This window comes from Panthera onca, chromosome C1 (genome assembly GCF_046562875.1).
Source record: "Panthera onca isolate mPanOnc1 chromosome C1, mPanOnc1 haplotype 2, whole genome shotgun sequence".
Classification (NCBI taxonomy): domain Eukaryota; kingdom Metazoa; phylum Chordata; class Mammalia; order Carnivora; family Felidae; genus Panthera; species Panthera onca.
In genome coordinates, this window is record NC_138346.1 from 119,797,915 (window position 1) to 119,818,701 (window position 20,787).

At 39.3% G+C, this 20,787-nt stretch overlaps 1 protein-coding gene across 5 annotated transcripts in view; it reads left to right on the forward strand.

Moving 5' to 3' along the window:
* The window catches only part of WARS2 (tryptophanyl tRNA synthetase 2, mitochondrial), a 96,607-nt gene that overhangs the window by 56,351 nt on the left and 19,469 nt on the right, over nucleotides 1-20,787 (forward strand). For all 5 annotated transcript variants that reach the window (XM_060626815.3, XM_060626814.3, XM_078451525.2 and 2 more), the window contains one exon: nucleotides 20,109-20,189. In XM_060626815.3, the coding sequence (XP_060482798.3) occupies nucleotides 20,109-20,189 (81 nt within the window). The remainder of the gene's footprint in view (nucleotides 1-20,108; nucleotides 20,190-20,787) is intronic.

Here is a 20,787-nt window from a genome sequence, read left to right on the forward strand (position 1 = left end):
AGTACCCTTGCGATGAGCACCGGGTGATGTATGTTAAGTGATAAATCACCATATTGTACATGTGAAACTAACATTACACTATATGTTAACTATACTAGAACTAAAATTAAAAACGTAATTAAAAAAAAAAAAAAGAACAAGGCCCCTAAGAACATCAGTCCAGTGTTGTTTCCACTCTACCACTTTTCATTCATCAGGTTGTTTTTGTTCAGATGATCTGATTAGCTTTTACTAATAACTCTTTAAAGCAAGAGTTGGGGGAGGTTCTGGTTTTATTTTGAGAAAATTTGATAAATCAGTTCTTAACTTTCAAAGCAGATAACTTAGAGGTCAGTTGTCTATTTAACAAGGGTTTTTGTTAGGTCCTTTCTCTGGGAGTTTTATAATGCATTCAAGCATTTAATTGATCATGAAACATGTAACCAAGAGGGTAGGGATTTAGAAAACAATTATACTTCAAGCCAATGCCAGCTAAAATTAGATATACCTTCATTACCCTCCCCATACACTGTTATTTACAAATAAAATTAAGAATTTTGGGGGCGCCTGAGTGGCTCAGTCGGTTGAGTGGCTGATTCTTGGTTCCGGCTCAGGTCATGATCTCCCAGCTCATGAGATCAAGCCCCACATCAGCCTCTGTACTGACAGTACATAGCCTGCTTGGGATTCTCTCTCTCCCTCTCTTTCTCTGCGCCTCCCCCACTCATGCATGTGTTCTCTCTCTCTCTCCTATACTAAATAAACTTTTTAAAAAAAGAATTTTTGAAATTGCGAACTAGAGAAAAATTTTTAATTATATAGCGCCCTCTTTTCGTGTATTATCCATTGTGTTAAGCAAAGTACTTGAAGCTAAATCCAAGACCTGTTCCCCAGGTGCTATTGTTGTACATGGGAGTAAGTTCTAGCAATCATTTGAAGTAGGGAAGGAATTTAGCTGTGCTATAATGCTTATTTTACCAATAATTTTCATTTCCAATCCTCTGCATTCTTTCTCAGCAGTCTGACTGAAACAATTTAGACTTATTGAAGATTTTTCTCATTATTTTCTTTTTCTTTCTCTCCCAGTGGCCTCTAGTCATGGTGCTTCCCCTAAAATATGTTTGCCATATGTGGGGAATTTTACAGAGCCTCTCTTCTGAAAGGTGTGTGTGTGTGTGTGTGTGTGTGTGTGTGTGTGTGTGTGTGTGAGAGAGAGAGAGAGAGAGAGAGAGAGAGAGAGAGAGACTGAGAAGGAGAGAGAGCAAGCAAGCCCACTTGTGTGTGTGTTTGGCAGAAGTTTCCATCCCAATGCCAAAATCAATGGTCTTTTATTTCCAGCAGGCCTGAGTGCACATCCAGTCTGATTCCCACAGCTGTCTCTGAGGTGCACCTCTCCACATCTTTAGTTGTTACTTTCCTTGCGAACTAATCACCCTGCGGATGGAAGATAAAAGCTGGAGTTCATAGCTTTAGGCGCTGGCTTTCTGCCAGAGCCAGGAGAAAAGGACAGTTTGGGCCAGCAGACAGTATGTTACAGAGAGCTCCAGCACTGTCCAGGGAAGAGTTGAGGGAGAAGAGTGGAATCTACAGCTTTGGAATGTGGCTTCAGTCTCTAATTAGAGTTATGTTTTGTTTTCCAGGAAACTAAAATCAATAATAGTAATAATAATAATAATAATAATAATAATAATAATAAAGGATAGTAAATAGTAACCAAGCTCTCACATGCATCCTGGCTCACGTACACAAACAAAAGGTGTACCTGACCCACTGTCCCTCATCTCAGAGGTGTGAGACCCCCAACACTTAAACTTGAACAGACAGTCTCATGTTTTCACTTACCCAGGAATTTTGGAAGCCTATTTGACAATACATATTTATAGTTGTTGAACTCTCAAAGTTGTTAGGCTACCAACAACAGGTGCAACATACAACTCAGAAAGAAAGTAGGGGCCCCTGGCTGGCTCAGTCAGTAAAGCACGCAACCCTCGATCTCGGGGTTGTGAGTTCGAGCCCCACGTTGGGTGTGGAGATCACTTAAAAAATATATAAGTTTTTTAAAAAAGAAAGAAAGCAAACAAACATCCATAAAGATTAATGGACTTGAGAAATCAATTTATAAAATTCCCATTACCTCCAAAGTTTCTAGGGAGAGACAAAGGTTCTGAATGGCTCATGGTATAAATAATAGAGAGAAGTTAGGAAGATTACACAACCAAACTCCCCAAGTATTTCTTTCTCTAAGAAGTTTCCACTGGTACCACTTGCTCGCCTGGATTGATACTCCCTGTGACGTCATGAGCAAGCTACAGTCGTTTTGCTGCCTCCATCCTGGACCACAGGATTAAGTCGTATCATAATGATACTTTCAGGAAGAGTTCTATTTTACTATCATAGCAATGGTGGAAAAAGTACAGGTTTTACAGCCAGTTATAGTTCGCCTGAATCGCACTGTGACCTCTTTTTGTTGTCACAGGCTGGGCAAGTTCTCTGAACCCCTGTTTTAATGTCTAGAAGAGGGATATTTAAATAATAGGACATATCATACCTGGTAAGTGTTAACTTTCTTTCTTGCCCTACCCCACTACACACAATACTGCTCCCACCGAGGCTTCTTGATACCGTGAAGATTTAAGGGTGGAGTGGAATTGGAAAGTGCAGCTCAAATGAATGATAGTACCTATCTTCATACTCAGTAATCAGATATTTTCTGAAAAGTTTATTGTTGAAGGTTTTGGGGGAGCTTCTTAAATAATTCAGGGTGCCTGCATGGCTCAGTCAGGTAAGCGTCCAACTTCAGCTCAGATCGTGGTCTCACGGTTCGTGAATTCGAGCCCCACATTGGACTCTCTGCTCTCAGCACAGAGCCTGCTTCAGATCCTCTGTCTCCCCTCTCCCTCTGCCCCTCCCCTGCTCAAGTTCTCTCTCTCAAAAATAAGTAAGCATTAAAAAAAAAAAAAAAAAGAGTTCAGATATTCAAAAAAGCAGGAAGATGAATGGTTGCTTTTTGCAATGCTAACCTTTGGGCATACTTACTTATTAATGCTTTTTGTTTTTTAAGAAATAAGATATTATGAGTATAGTAAAAACTTTCTACTTAGCTCCCTCTAATCCCATTCCACTTGCTGCCTCCCCAGAGGTAACCACTGTATTGAATTTGATATTCATCATTCCAATGTATGTGTTTATGTTTTTATTGCATAGGCTTTAGCCGTAACAGTCCGTATTATTAATTTTTCATGTTTTAAAACTTTATATAGGTGGTGGTATGCACATAGCTTCCTGCATCTCTACTTTTGTGTGCAGCATTACTGGGCTGAGATTTGTTCATTTTGACTGCTCTCGATATTCCACTGTCTGGCTCTATCACAATTTATCCATTTCCCCAGTAAAGAATATTTAGATTTTTTTTCTCCAGTTTTTTGTTATTATAAACAATACTATAGCATGCTTGTATATGCTTTATGTGTACGCCTGAAAGAGTTTTCTAGGTATGCGTACCTAAAGTGGGATCATGACAATGTGTGACATACATCATCAGCTTTACTGGATATAGCCAGATTGCTCTCCAAATTGGCATTCCAGTTTATATTCCTACCAATAGAAAAGGAAAAGAGAAATTACTCCCTGTCTACCATGTAAGCACGCAGTGGAAAGCAGCTGTCTGTCTGCACACCAGGAAGAGAGCTCTCACCAGAACCTGACCCTGCTGGCACCCTGAGTTTGGACTTCCATCCTCCAAAAATGTGAGACAACAAATTTCTGTTGTTTAAGCTACCCAGTGTGGGGTATCTTGTTATGACAGCCAAGCAGATTAATACAGAGCTACTTAGCCATTACCATAAGTGGAAGGCTTGTGCTTGGATAGGAAATTCAATATTGTTAACATGTCAGTTCTCTCTAATTTGATCCATAGATTCATTGCAATCCTAATTGAGATGTTGTAGACACTGACAAATTGAATTTGAAATGTATATGGCAATACAGAGTACTTAGAATACCCAAAACAGTTTTGAAAGAGAAAACACAGTTGGAGGACTCATACCACCTTTCCTTAAGACTTACTCTAAAGCTACAATAATCAAGTGAGTGTGGTCTTGAGATAAGAATAGACTAGTAGATCAATGCAAAGGAATAGGGAATCCAGAAGTATACCCACATCCAGAAGCCAAATGTTTTCAACAAAAGTGTCAAACCATTTCAGTGGGAGAAAGATAGTCTTTTCAGCAAATGGTTTTAGGTGTCCAACTGGATATCCATATGGGGAGAGGGGAATGAACCTTGGCTCTTATCTTACACCATTCACAACACATCAACCTAAAACTACCATAGACCTAAATGTAAATGTGAAAACTATAAAACTTCCAGAGGAAATCATGGGGGGAATCTTCCAGACCTTGAGGGTAGGCAAAGCCTTCTTAGAAAGTACAAGAAAAGCATTTAACTTAAAATAAAATGTTGATACTTGTTTGAGTTCCTGAAAAGATAAAGCTTCTATTTTTTTTTTTTTTTTTAATTTTTATTTTAGAGAGTGTGTGAGCAGGGGAGAGGGCCAGAGGGAGAGAGAGAATCCCAAGCAGGCTCCATGCTCAGCACGGAGCCTGATGGGCTTGATGCAAGGCTGAATCCCCTGACCCTGGGATCATGACCTGAGCCGAAATCAAGAGTCAGATGCTCAACCGACTGAGCCACCCAAGCGCCCCAAAGCTTCTATTTTTTGAAAGACACCATTAAGAAAATGAAAAGGTGAGCCATAAAGTAGGAGAAAATATTTTTAATACATGCATTTGACAAACTCTGTGCCAAATATATACAGGACTCTTAACTCAGTGAGACAGCCTAATTTTGTAATTGGACACTATATTTGAAAAGACATTTTACAAATGAAGAAGTAAGCACGTGAAAAGCTCAACATCATGGTTGTCAGAGAAATGTAAAATAAAACCACAGAGATACACCATTTCACCCACTTGGTTGACTAAAATTAAAAATACTGGCAATACTAAATTTCAGTAAGGTTATGAAGCAGATTGAACTCTCATACATTGCTAGCAAAAATACAAAATGGCAGTTTCTTACAAAATTAAACATATGTTTACCCAATGACCCAGTAATTCCAGTCCTGGGTATTTTCCCAAGAGAAATGAAAACATTGCCTACAAAATGACTTGTACACAAATGTTCATAGTATTTTAGTTATAATAGCCCCCCAAAATCTTAAACACCCATCAACGAGTAAATAGATAAACCATTGTAGAATATTCAGTTAATGGAATACTATTCAACCATGAAAAGGAGTATATCACACTGTGGAGGAGTCTCAGAAATATTATGTTGCTAGAAGCCAAGCACAGAAGAGTTCATATTATATAATTCCATTTACAGGCTATTCTAGGATAGGCAGAACTAATCCATAATAACAGAAAACAGGTCAGTGGTTTCCGGAGCAGGGGTGAGGGATTTGTTGCAAAGGGGCATGAGGGAACTTTTGGGGGACATTGAAATGTTCTTTGTCTTGATGGGTGTGGTGGTTACACATGTAAATTGGTCAAAACTCATTGGACTGAACAACTAAAATAGGTACATCTTACTGTGTATAAATTATGCCCCACCAAAGTTGATTTAATATAAAAAAAATTTTTTTGAAATAAGTAGACACTCTGGATGTCGTTATATAAGTCAAAAGAAAAAAGAACCATGGAATTGTGTACGAACACTACAGGTATTTCAATGTAGCTGTTGTTCAGACATTTAAAATGGCGCAGACAAAACAGATATGGCATGAAAATGTCATCCAATCTTTGAGTCATCCATTCACAGTGAAGCCAAGAATCAACCTGCTACAGATTTAGTAACTAAACAAATTATTTGATTTGTCGAGGTAACGTGTTCCTTGTACTTCTTCAAATGGTACAGATTGTAAACCAGCCAGAAGCACTGTGAAACCAAGTGTTACCACTATTGGCATCCCTCCAGGGAAAGTGTGAGAGCAATGTGCTTATTAGGACAGTGTTTAGAATTAGATTGAAGGGATTTTTTTTTAAATTTTTTTTTAACGCTTATTTATTTTTGAGAGAGACAGAGACTGAATGCGAGCTGGAGAGGGGCAGAGAAAGAGAGAGACACAGAATCCAAAGCAGGCTCCAGGCTCTGAGCTGTCAGCACAGAGCCTGACTCAGGGCTTGAGCCCACAGCCATGAGATCACCACCTGAGCCGAGGTTGGATGCTTAACCAACTGAGCCACCCAGGCGCCCCTTGATTGAAGGGATTTTAACTGCCAAGAATTTTGGGAAATTTTAGTCAAAAACTGAAAAGAGCTTAAAATAAGAATATGAAAACCATCTTATAATTTAAGATTTTCATTATTTTTGCTTTGAAATTGATGTGCTTCCTTGTCTAAACATTATCCAAATCAAAGCAAACAAAAAATATGTAGGGAGAGCCATATTTTACAAACATATTTTCTCTCTTTTTTTTAAGACCTTATTTTTAAGTAATCACTACACCCAATGTGGGGCTCCAACTTACAACCCCAAGATCAAGAGTTGCACGCTCCACTGAATGAGCCAGCCAGGCGCCCCTACAAACATATTTTCTACTTCGTTACGTCACAGGATTACGAACACAACGAAGTGTTTGTGTTTTTAATGAAGTGCAACGTGACCCCTTACCTGGGCTTAGTCTGTTCTTACTTCTTATACTTCTTTACTTCTCTGATTCACTGATACATAACCACTTCTTCCTTTTAGGATTTTCTCTTGACTCTAATGATAGGGCAGTAATGTATTTTTCTTCTACTCCTCTGATCATTTGTTTCCTTGACTGACTCTCTTGAATCCGCAGTTCTGTCCTGAGATAAAAATCCCTCTCTATATATTCTGCCCTCCTAAAGTCTTACCTCCTTCTATAACTTTCAGCCATTTTCTCTCCCATCTTTGCTGCCAGCGCCTACCTTTCTTCTTAATTCTACACTTGCACTTCTAAGCTACCTTCTAGGCATCTCGATCTGGATTACTTTCCCAAATCTCAACTTCAACATACCGGAAGCCAGGGCTTTCCTTTTTGCCTCTGACCAGTCCCTCCACCTGATTTTTTTAAATAATTTGAGGCGAGATTCATGTAACATAAAATTAGCCATTTTTCCTAACTTGAGAAATAAGTTTAATCTCTATGTTTTTCTTTACACAGTATTTTTAAAAAATAGTGGTAAAATACACATCACATAAAATTTATCATCTTAACCATTTTTTTTTTCTTTTTTCATCTTAACCATTTTTAAGTGTACCATTCAAAAATGTTAAATACAGTTCCACTGTTGTGTAACCAATCTCCGTAACTTTTCATCTTAGAAAACTAAAGCTCTGTACCCATTAAACAACAATTTCACATTCTCCACCTCCTCCAGTCCCTGGTCACCAACTTTCTGTCTCTATGAGTTTGACTACTCTAGGTAATTCGTGTAAGTAAAATCATACAGTATTTGTCTTTTGTGACTGTCTTATTTCACTGAGCCTCATGTCCTCAAGGCTCATCTGTGTTATAGCATGTGTCAGAAATGTTTTTGTTTTTAAGGCTGAATAATATTCTGTTGTATGCATATACCTCATTTTGTTTATCCATTTGTCTGCCAAAGGACATTTGTGTTTCTTCCACTTATTGGCTATTGTGAATATGGGGGCACAAATGCTCGAGACCCTGCTTTGAATTTTTTATATCTATACCCAGAAGTATGCTGGATCATATGGTAATTCTATCTGTAATTATTTGAGGACCACCTTACTGTTTTCCATAGCAGCTGGACCATTTTGCATTCCCACCAACAAAGGTTCCAATTTCCCTGTCCTCACCAGCCCTTGTTATTTTCTGGGCTTTTTGTTTGTTTGTTTGTTTGTTTGTTTTTGATAGCAGCCATCTAATGGATATGAGGTGATACCTCATTGTGGTTTTAATGTGCATTTTTATAATGATTAGTGATGTTGAGCATCTTTTCATATGCTTGTTGGTCATTTGTATATCTTCAGAGACATGTCTATTCAAGTCCTTTGCCCATTTTCTTAAATCAGACTGTTTGTTTGTTTGTTGAGTTGTAGGAGTTATTTTCTCCCATTTTGTAGGTTGCCTTTACACTTTGATTGTATATTCTTGATGAAAAAAAGGTTTTAATTTTGATGTACTCCAAAAAACCTCCATTATTTTGTTGGACCTAAATTCCCAGGGCTATTGGACATGCCCACACAGAAATTTAAAATAGAAGCTACTAAAAAATGGATTTTTTTTTTTAATTTTTTAAAAGTTTTTATGTATTCATTTCGAGAGAGAATCCCAAGCAGGCTCTGCACTGTCAGCACAGAGCCTGATGGAGCACTCGAACTCTGGAAATGTGAGATCTTGACCTGAGCCGAAACCAAGAGTTGGACGCTTAACCGACCAAGCCACCCAGGCGCCCCAAAATTGGATTTTATTTACAAAATAAGCAAACTGTCTGCCATCAAGTTCTGTACAGGATAGCTAACACTCATCCTTCCTCAAGGTAGCCAATTTTGAGAGTTGCTTGTGGTAGATTGTTATTGTTTTAATTATTCATGTTCATTTCCTGTAAGAACAGGGATCAGCCAACTTTTTCTGTAAAGGCACAGATAGTAAATATTTTAGGCTTTGCAAGCCACATGCAGTCTCTGTCACCCCTGCCATCACCACCACCTCTTCTCCTTTTCCTCCTCCTATTTTGCCTTATCCTCCCTCTCACTCTCTTTTTCATTTGATTATCCTTTATTTATTTTTGAGAAAGAGAGAGACCAGGGGAGGGGCAGCAGAAGAGGGAGACAGAGAATCCCAAGCAGACCCTGTGCTGTCAGCCAGAGCCTGATGTGGGGCTCGACCCCACAAACTGAGATCATGACCTGAGCTGAAGTCAAGAGCTGGACGCTTAACCAACTCAGCTACCCAGGTGCCCCTATTTGATTACCCTTTAAAAATGTAGAAACCAGGGGCGCCTGGGTGGCTCAGTCGGTTGAGCGACCGACTCCAGCTCAGGTCACGATCTCACAGTTTGTGGGTTAGAGCCCCACGTCGGGCTCTGTGCTGACAGCTCAGAGCCTGGAGCCTGCTTTGGATTCTGTGTCTCCCTCGCTCTCTGCCCCTCCCCCACTCATGCTCTGTCTCTCTCTCTCTCTCTGTCTCAGATATAAATAAACATTAAAAAAAAAATTAAAAAAAAAAATGTAGAAACCATTCTTAGCCCATGGACTGAACAAACACAGTCCACAGGCCAAAGGCCTGTGAGCAGTAGTTTGCTAACCCTAGCAATAGTTTGCTAGTAGTATGAGGATTAAGTGCCCTCATCCACTGGCATGTGACTCTGAGTGCATCCTATAGGAGAAGTGTCTATTCCTACTCCACTGATGTTGGGTTCCTCCATATGACAGTAAAAAGTGAGTGGGCATTGTATACATGATGCCTAAACAGAACCTTTAAAAGCAATTTCCTGTTTGTTATAACTCTGCTGCTCTTTTCTTCTAACTTGAGAATGGCATGTTCCAGATAGGGAATACTCCTTCCGTTTGGGTCTTGGAATGAGGAGGTGTATAAGATAGAGCTATAGCCAGCCTTCAGCTACCAATATATAATGTGTATGAGAAAGAAGCCATTGCTATAAGCCATTTATGTTGGGGGTTACTTGTTACTCAGCATAGCCAAGAAATAGCTGGCTAATATAATGCAATAGGTTTTTTTAAATCCATATATACACACATACATACATATACACAATAAGCAATACAGTTTAGATGGGGATGACTTTTAACTCAACTGCAGGCTGATAGAAGCTGTTTATTTAGCTTGGGAAATATTGGACTAGAAAACGTATAGAAAAAATCCAAATGTGTACACATAAATACTGACAGTTGAAGAGAGTGAGTGAGAGTTTATCGTTGATAACATACTGCTTTTAATTAAGATCAGATCCCCAAACAAGGTTCTGTGAAGGGGATTTGTCATGGGGATGATGAGTCCAATAAAAATAGCCTGAAATTGTTGGTTTTGAGAAGATATGATAAATGGGAATTTGTGAGTCTGAATGATCTTCCAAGTGTTCTAACCAAAATTTACAGGGCCTGATTCCTGGGAAGATAGTGTTTCTATGGGAAATAGTAAAATCCTGAGGGACACTGAGGGTATTTTAGACATTTGATCCACTATTTACTGAACCAGCTAATTGCTTGAATGCATTGGATTGCTACCTAACAGCTATAGCTTTGGGAATCATGGTATTCTATGTTCTTTTTGTTAATTAGATATTTTTAGAGAATAATGTAACAAACATTCATGTTTCCAACAGCAAGGGTGAATATTGTTAACATTTTGTCATATTTGCTTGACTTTCTTATATTAAAAAAATGATTATGAAGTTGAGGTCCCCTTTAATTCTTCCCCTTGCCACTCCCCATACCCCTCCTCCCTGCATCCCTTTTCTCTCTCCCCAGGCAACCAAAATCATAGATTTGGTGTGTGTCAATCTAGCCAATCTTTCATACTGGTTTTCACATATAATTTCGTGACCAATATATAATATTTTTATTTGTATGGTTTTTAAAAATTATATAAGTAATGCCATATTGGGGTGCTTGTAGCAATTTTCTTTATTCATGCAGCAGTATGTTTTTGTGATCTCACATTTATACATATAAATCTAGTTCATTTCTTTTATGTGTTGTATAGTGTGCTATTATATAAATATGCCACACTTTATTTAGACATTTCCCCATTAATCAATCTTTAATTTCATTCATGCATTCATTTAACAAATATTTATTGAGCACTTACTGTGTTCTTGGTACTCTGCTAGGTATTCCTATTGCTTTGCCACCATGGTACTCATAACTATAGTAAATTTTCCAAACATAAGGTATATGAGGTGATAGGTTATTCAGAAAAACATTAAGGGATATTAGGAGTGTCATTGAGGGAGACATTGTTATGTTAAACAGTGCAGTCTGGTAAGCCTCCTTAATGATATTTTAGCAAAAACTTAAGGTGAAGGAGTCAGCCAGGTGGCTATCTGGGAGAAGAGAATTCCTATCACAAAAAAGAGCCCTTGCAAAGCCCCTAGGGTGGGAACATGCCTGGTGTGTTCAGGGAACCCAAGAAGGCCAGCATGGCTGGAGAAGAGGGAGCAGAGAGGGAGGAGGGCTGGAGGACTGGAATCACAGATGTTACAGGGTTGAATAGGAGTCGATGATCGTGCCTGGTCCTGTAGGCCATTATAAGGACTTTGGCTTTTACTCAAAGGAAATGGGAAGTGCTGGGTTTTGAACAGAAAAGTCGCATGATCTATGGTTTTAAAAGATCAGTTGAGCTGTGTTGAGAATAGATTGTATGAGCAGTCAGGTGGAAGCATGGAGACCAATCAGCAAGTTATTACAGTAATCTAGGTGAGGGTTGATGGTGCCTTAGACCAGGGTGCTAGCAGAAGTGTTAAGAAGTGGTAAAATGCTGAATATATTTTAAAGGTAGAATTAACAAGATTTGCAGATGGATTAGATGTGGAGCGTAAGAGAAAATGAGGTATGAGAATATCTCCAAGGTTTTTGCCTAAGTCACTGCAAGGATGGAGTTGCCACCAACACAGATGACAACTGTGGACAGAACAGGTGCAGGATGGAAGAGTGGGAAGTCAGTTTGGCATGTGTTGAGTTTGAGGTGTCCACTAGGTATCTATGTAAAGATGCTCAATAGTATAGAAGTCTAGAGTTCAGCAAGGAGGTCTGGCTGAAAGTACAAATTCAAAGGTCATCAGTTATATAGATTGTATTTAAAACCATGATTACAGGGGCGCCTGGGTGGCTTAATTGGTTGAGTGTCTGACTCTTGCTTTCAGCTCAGGTCATGATCTCACGGTTCGTGAGTTTGAGCCCTACATTCTGCTCTGTGCTGACAGTGTGGGGCCTGCTTGGAATTCTCTCTCCCTCTCTCTCAGCCCCTCCCCCACTCGTGCTCTCTTTGTCTCTCTGTCAAAAATAAAATAAACTTAAAATGGTATATTTCCAGGGTTGTGCATCCATCACCACAATCAATTTTAGAAGATTTCGTCGCTCTAGAAAGAAACGTTGTGTCCATTGCCCTCTCTACCCACTCCCTGGCAACCAGTACTCTTAACCTTGTCTTCTGTGGATTTGCCTTTTCTGAACCTTTCATAAAAACGGAATCATACAGCGTGTGTTATTTTGTGATTGGCTTCTTTCATTTAACATAATGTTTTCAATGTATACCCATGTTTTAGCATTATCAGTACTTCATTTGTTTTTATTGTTGAATAATATTCCACATTTTGTTCATTCATCAGTCAACAGATATTTGGGTTGTAACCACTTTTCAGCTATTGCGAATAATGCTGCCATGAACATTTGTGTAAAGCTTTTCGTATGGATATATGTTTTCAGTTTTCTTGGGATACACCTAGGAGTGAAATTGCTAGTCATAGGGTAGGTAAATCTATATCTAACATTCTGAGGGACTGTTAAACTGTTTTGAAAGTGGCTGCATCACTTTGTGTATGAGAGTTCCACCACCAATGTATAGGGATTCCAAGTTCTCCATTTCCTTCCCAAAACTTGTTATGGTCTGTCTTTTTTAAGACTAGCTATTCTAGTGAGTGTGAAGTGGTATTTCAATGTGGTTTTGATTTATCTTTTCCTAATGACTAATGTTGTTGACCTTCTTTTCATATGCTTATTGGCTGTTTATCTTCTTTGAAGAAATATCTTTTCAAATCCTTATCATTTTTTACTTGGATTTATTTGTCTTTTATTGTTGAGTTATAAAGCGTTTTCTTATATATGAACTGGATACAGTTCTCTTATCAGATGTATGATTTGCAAATATCTTCCCCATTTTGTGAATCATCTTTCACTTTCTTGATGGTGTCCGTTGAAACACAAAAGTTGTTAATTTTGATGAAGTCCAGTTTGTTGATTTTTTTTCTTTTGTTGCTTATGCTTTTGGTGTCATATCTAACAAGCCACTGCTTACCCCAAGGCCATGGAGATTTACTCCTATGTTTTTTTTCTGAACATTTTATAGTTTCAGCTGTTAACATTTAGGTCTGTGATCCTAAATTTTGAGTTGATTTTTATAGATGATGAGAGGTTAGGGTCCAATATCATTCTTGTGCATGTAAACATTGCATGTAGATATTCACTTATCCCACCACCATTTGTTGAAAGACTATTCTTTGCCCCCAGTGAATTGTCTCAGCACCCTTGGTGAAAATCAGTGGGCTGTAGATGTGTGGATTTAATACTGGGCTCTCGATTCTATTGGTCTATATATTCTATCCTTATACCAGTACTGCACTGTTCGATTACTGTAGTATTACATTGACCGATTTTTGGATGTTAAACCAAGCTTGCATTTCTGGAACAAATCCCACTTGATCATGTTGTGTAATTCTTTATCTATGTTGCTGGATTTGGTTCATTAGTATTTTGTAGGATTCTTGCATCTATATTTTTTTTTATTTTTTTTATTTTTTTAACGTTTATTTATTTTTGAGACAGAGAGAGACAGAGCATGAACGGGGGAGGGTCAGAGAGAGAGGGAGACACAGAATCTGAAACAGGCTCCAGGCTCTGAGCAGTCGGCGCAGAGCCTGACGCGGGGCTCGAACTCACGGACCGCGAGATCGTGACCTGAGCCGAAGTCGGACGCTCAACCGACTGAGCCACCCAGGCGCCCCTTGCATCTATATTTGTAAAGGCTATCAGTCTGTGGTCGTCTTTTGTCGTGATGCCTTTGCCCGACTTTGGTACCAAGATAATACTGGCCTCCTAGAATGAGTAGGGAAGCACGCTTTTTTTATTTTCTGGAAGAGACTATGAAGAATTGGCATTTAGTATTTTTAAATTTGTAAGAATTCTCTAATGAAATCCCGCACACACTTAGGGTTCACTTTTGTCATTGCTGTTTGTTGACTTTCCTGCATCAGTTCTGTAAAGTCTGTTTACACTGCCGTGTCTAGCCACTGCAGTCTCTGTTGGGTTAGCTTAGTGTTCAGGTACAAATTGAACAGACATTTCCAAATGCCTTGATCCTGTATTCTTGACCCTTTGTTGAGGGATTTATACAGGGTCTGAAGGTGGGGCAGAGGTGAAAGATTAGGATCTCTTCTGGACATGTGCAGAGCCCTGCACATGCGTGTGTCCTTTTAGATGCCCACGAATATGTCAGTCAGATCTTTCCCCAGTACCCCACGGCCATATTATTTCCCAGCTTTTTCCTAGTTTTTAGCTAGCCTCTTGTTTTCCCCTCCTGGTATCAGCACCTCAGACAGCTGCAGTATTAAATCATTGCTGCCGATTATTTCTGGAAAATGTCCTACGGGTAGGGTTTTTACCACTGAGTGGGCTCGAAGTGAGGTCAATTAACAGCAAGCCCTGCCAGTGAGGTTTTTCCACAGAGCTGTCAGACAGCTCAAGGAGTGACAGTTGTATGCAGATGAGAATTGACTTTTCGAGAAGCTCCTAACCCAGTCTTTCCCTTCCAGTGGCTGCTAGGCTGCTGGTTTTCAGAGCCACCACAGACATGGGCAGGGGTGAGGGGAATAGGGTGAGTTTAAATGCCGCACAACTCTGTTTTTACTGAGATTCAGATTATTTTTCTTAAGTAGGTACTCTTGCCGTTATGGCAAGCCTTTGGTTCCTTTTCAGAATTCTATAAAAATTGCCTTTGACAATTTGTGCTGGTGTTCTCATTGCTTTTATGGAAGAGCAGATTGTCAGAGGGTATTCCTCTGCCATTCCAGAAGTCCCTCCACCTTATTTTAAACACCAAAAATTGTAAGCAATCCAAACGTCCACCTTCGTAGGATAAATTGTGGTATATTCGTACAATGGAATACTATAGCAATGAAGAGGAGTGAACTATTGCATTCAACAACATGAATGAATTTCATAAACATAATGTTGAGTGAAACACCAAAAATTTTAATTTTAACTTATTCAAGAACAAATGTAGACTTGCTAGCTTTTTATCTATTTTTGTAAACTGAACACGCCCATGAACTTGTACCCAGAATGTTCTTCATGCCCCTTTCCACATAACCTGTTTTTAAACCTTGATATAATTTGAATTATTTAGTATATACTTTTTTGTGTCTGGCTTCTCTCACTCAACATTATATTTATGAAATTCATTCATGTTGTTGAATGCAATAGTTCATTCATCCTCATTGCTATAGTATTTCATTGTATGAATATACCACAATTTATCAATCCTATGTAGGTGGACATTTGGATCGCTTACAATCTGGGGTTGTTACAGTGCATTCTGCACACATATTTTTGCAAACATATGTGCATATTGTTGTTAGATATATACCTAGAAATGGAACAACTGGGCCGTTTGTTATATGAATGTTAACTGTGGATGCAGTCAGTTTTCAAAGTTGGTACACCAATTTACATTCTCACAGTAGTGAAAAGTATTAAATGTACCCAGTATCCTTGCCATACTTGGTTTGACTTTTTCATTTTAATCATTCTGAGGTGTATGTATGGGGTCACATTATGACTTTAATTTGAACTTAATGCATTTGGTCCATTTTTATGGTGTTATCTGCTTTTTTCTAATTAATTTGTAGAAATCCTTTATATTTTGTATATCAATATATTCTGTGTAGATTTACAAATATCTCCTTCCACTCTGTGACTTGTCTTTTCCTTCTTTTTTTTTTTTAAGTTTATTTATTTATTTTTGAACGAGAGAGAAAGTAGAAGTGAGGGAGGGGCAGAAAGAGAGAGGGAGAGGGAGAGAATCCCAAGCAGGCCTCACACTGTCAGTGCAGAGCCTGATGCAAGGCTCAAACTCACAACATGAAAGCATGACCTGAGCCGAAATCAAGAGTCGGACACTTAACCAAATGAGCCACCCAGGCTTCCCATGTCTTTTCCCTCTTTAAATGGTAGTGTTTCAATGGAGTACTATGTGGCAATGAGAAAGAATGAAATATGGCCTTTTGTAGCAATGTGGATGGAACTGGAGAATGTGATGCTAAGTGAAATAAGCCATACAGAGAAAGACAGATACCATATGGTTTCACTCTTATGTGGATCCTGAGAAACTTAACAGAAACCCATGGGGGAAGGGAAGGAAAAAAAAAAGAGGTCAGAGTGGGAGAGAGCCAAAGCATAGGAGACTGTTAAAAACTGAGAACAGGGGCGCCTGGGTGGCGCAGTCGGTTAAGCCTCCGACTTCAGCCAGGTCACGATCTCGCGGTCCGTGAGTTCGAGCCCCGTGTCAGGCTCTGGGCTGATGGCTCGGAGCCTGGAGCCTGTTTCCGATTCTGTGTCTCCCTCTCTCTCTGACCCTCCCCCGTTCATGCTCTGTCTCTCTCTGTCCCAAAATAAATAAAAAACGTTGAAAAAATTTAAAAAAAAAAAACTGAGAACAAACTGAGGGTTGATGGGGGGTGGGAGGGATGGGAGGGTAGGTGATGGGTATTGAAGAAGGCATCTTTTGGGATGAGCACTGGGTGTTGTATGGAAACCAAATTGACAATAAGTTTCATAAAAAAAAAATAAATGGTAGTGTTTGATAAAGAAAATTTTAGTAAACTTGATGTTGTTTAATTTATCAATATTCTTTGCTATTTACGTTTAGTATTTATCGGATCCCGTTAAGATTTTTTGCTGGCTAAAGGAAATCAAATGCAATCAACTGATTTAATTTTTTCTGCAAAGTTTTAAAAGCACCTACGATTTATGAAGAATATTTTAGTCTACCTTGAAGAACAACAGTGCTTTCCCAAGAGTGTATTTTATGAACGATTGTCCTCTTTCATTCACAAAAGCATCCACAAAACATCAAGCCTTAGGATTTTTTGTTCTTTCCAATCAAACCCAGCAATTCCATTGAGTATATTTTCTCATCCCATTTGTTTCTACTTGACTGTCTTCTATTTTCAGAGATAACAGCCTATTAGATGTGAAATTCTCTAACTTTCTGCTCTCCACTCCTATCCCATAAAATAGATCCTCATCTATATTTATTTCCCCTCTTCCTGCTTCAGCAGAAGACATTTCATAGAAAGTGGGTCTATCCCACCTTAAAAAACAAAGTAAAATTTGTATTCTCTAACCCCTACTAGTTATTATTCCCATCTCTCTCCTTCCTTAAAGAAGGAATATCTTACATATGTGATAAAATTGCACGGAACTAAATATACCCACACAATGAGTGAGTATACTACTGGTGAAATCTGAATAGGGTAGATGGATTGTATCCAATTCAATTTCCTGGTTGTGATATTGTAGTTTAGTCATGCAAGATGTTGCCATTGGGGGAAATTGGGTGAAGGTGTATTGGGTTGCACTGTATTATTTTTTTACAGCTGTATGTGAATCTACAATTATCTCAAAATAGAAAGTTAAAACAAAAGTCTTTCTGAAACTTATCCATAAGAGTAACTACCATTTATTGAGTGCTTGCTGTGTGCTAGGTACTGTTCTAAGCACTGTCAGGCGGATACTGTCGCTAACCTCATTTTATACATTGACAGAACAGGCATAGAGTGATGAAGTCACTTACACAGGGTCACCCAGCTCACACGTGGCAGAGCTTAGCATTCAGATCTGGGCAGCTTCGTTGCAAAGGTAGAGCTCTTCACCATTCGGCTACACGTCTTGTGTATCTGCCTTCCTACCACCTTGTCACACTTCAACCCGCCCCTCCTTAATTTAGCTCCCATCCCAGTCACTCGGCTGAAACTGCTTTGCCTGGACCACCAAGTCTGTTACTAAATGGAATGGATTCTTCTGGGCCCTTACCTTTCTTCCCGCAGCCTTTGGTATTGTTCATGCATTCAGCCAGTATTTACTGAGCACAGGGTGCCAGACTCTGCTTTTCTGCTACAGCTGTAGGATGTATGTATCTTCACTTGTTACAACTCGGGGATCAGAATTTTCAGGCCCTGCTGACTTGCTTGTGGGTGGTTGACAAGCCACCTTCTGTGTCCCATGCTTTTATTTTTCTGTAGCTAAAACAGATCAGATTGTTATTTTGTTTGTTTCACAACATTTAGTAGGAATGACTATATTTAGATACTGTTTCCACTTCTCCCCAGACAGAAATCTGAACCTTTCCAAGCAGTTGTTGTGAATATGGATACATTAAGAGAGCCAAATCCTGAAGTATTTTACCCCTTCTTATATAATTATTAATGATAAATGATTAATGATACAATGATCTGAAAGTTGCCTTTGACTCTTTACCGACCTTTTTCTGTATAAGAATAATTTGGATTAATTATTCTTATGCCCCTTATATGGAAATACCAGGAAGATCACTGTATAATATTAAGTAGGTTTCATTCCGTATGTTCAAATAAAAAAACCACTCCAAGGAAAATACTTGATTTCATGAAAACACGGTGGAAGCTTTTTGCATATCATCAAAACTGAGCATTGAAGGCCAAGTTGAAGGAAAGGAGTCAGTCGTCTTGTCTCTTTCTACATATGCATGGTTATTTTTCTGTATTTTCATTCCTTTCCCTAATTCAGTAAAGGAGAAAAAAAATTTTCTCCTACTTCTTCATGCCAAGAAAACAACTCTTGTTTTATTAGTTCTAATGGGAATGTGTTTTGCTTGATGATTGGAAGCAACTATAATCCTCCTGCTCCCATGCAGGCTTACTGTTTTTGTCCGTTAGCTGTTTGTTTACAGCAGCAGTTAGCAATTTGTATGGACAGTGCTGTTCTCAATGAAACCCAAATGCCTCTTGGAAGAAAGATGACGGATTCAGCCCAGTGACTTGCAAAACTTTAAAAGCAATTCCTTGTCAAACATGTGAAAAACAACTCTTCCCTCTCCATGACTCGAGGAAAAAAATGAGAAACTATCTTACACCAGATGGTGATTCCTTGCTAGTAAAATGGGCCGGGGCTGACTGGGCCCCAGTGCTTCATGTTCCCTTTGCAAAACCCACAAAGAACACATTTGGGGCCACTTTTCAGAGTTGGCAACAGTCTCTGCTTTTTAAGGAAATCATATGGACACCAAAAAAAGCCACAGTGGATGAAGGGCTCGGAATCCCCAGAGTCCAGAAATGGGATACTTAGCCCTTAAATTCTAAGTCATCAATTGGAACCTGGCCTGGACCCAGGAATCATCCCAGCTGTTGCCAGGTTTGGTTACTTGATTAAATTTGGTTAAAACAAATTGAGAAAAGGTTATATTCTCTTGTTGACTACAGCTCTTTTTAAAAAGAAGATGGAAGGAGGAGGAGAGGGAGAATGGAGCACAAAAGAAGGAGGAAGGAGGAGAAAAATGGAATCTAAAACAAAACAAAACACCTTTGGAATGATGAAGTGATTAGCAAATTTCTAATTACTCCAGATCTAAAAGATTCAATCACTGATTTTGAGGCCAGAACCTTCCTCTCCTAATACTATTTACATGTAAGGTATTATAGTTGCTTTCACATATTTATAAGTTATTTAAAGAGGATTTGAGTGTGTGTGTGTGTGTGTGTGTGTGTGTGTGTGTGTGCGCGTGAGTGCGCACGCATGTGTCAATTTCCTCGGCTTTTTAAAGATGGAAAGGATGCGTCGGGACATAATGAAGCCCTTTCACTGACGACGTTGAAGCAGAGTCTGGCCAGCCACTTGCTAGGGATGTCGTGCAGATCTAAACACTAGAATAGTAATTGTATTGGTTAGTTGGTTTTTTTTTTTTTCAACGTTTTTTTTTTATTTATTTTTGGGACAGAGAGAGACAGAGCATGAACAGGGGAGGGGCAGAGAGAGAGGGAGACACAGAATTGGAAACAGGCTCCAGGCTCCGAGCCATCAGCCCAGAGCCTGATGCCAGGCTCGAACTCACAGACCGCGAGATCGTGACCTGGCTGAAGTCGGACGCTTAACCGACTGCGCCACCCAGGCGCCCCTGTATTGGTTAGTTTTAAAATTTTCTTCTTCATCTCAAATGCTGTGCATTATGAATCAGCCCCCTTTGCCTGTCGTTTTTTAAGTTACCTTGATTTGCACTTTCTGTCACTTGAGGTAACACCTGTTTACTTTTGCCTTATATGCAAGAAAACGTTGACCACCTTCGCTAACGTTCTGTTTTATTTCTTTAGGTGTCTGAACACACACAGTTGAGTTGGATCCTTACCTGCCTGGTCAGACTGCCCCGGTTACAGCATTTACACCAGTGGAAGGTAAATGCTGGTGATCTGATTAATAAATAAGGAGTTCAAAGCTATTTTTTTCTCCTGTTTATTTTTGTGTTCGGCTCTGGGAATCCTGCGTTTACTGGCCTCCCTGGTCTGTTACTCACTAGTGGCTAGAACAGCATTTTAACCTCTCTGCCTCAGGGTCCTAAGTGGGAAGTAAGAGAGTTCTTCAAAATTCCAACTTAAAGACAGGATAGGGGAGCCGGGGTGTCTCAGTCGGTTGAGCGTCCGACTGCGGCTCAGGTCATGATCTCACGGTTGGTAGGTTCAAATCTCCGCATCGGGCTGTGTGCTGACAGCTCAGAGCCTAGAGCCTGCGTTGGATTCTGTGTCTCCCTCTCTGCCCCCCTCCCTGCTTGTGCTGTCTGTCTGTCTCTCTCTCTCTCTCAAAAATAAATAAACACTTAAAAAATTTTTAATAAAAAAAAACAGGATAAAAATGTCCAACTTATGAACTATTTGATTTTATCTGTGTAGGTTGAATCAGAGCGATCTTTGGATAGATTTGGTAATGACTTAGAACATTATAATTAACAGACAGTCACAATTTCTGGATTACTGGGCTCTGAAGTTGCCTCCCATC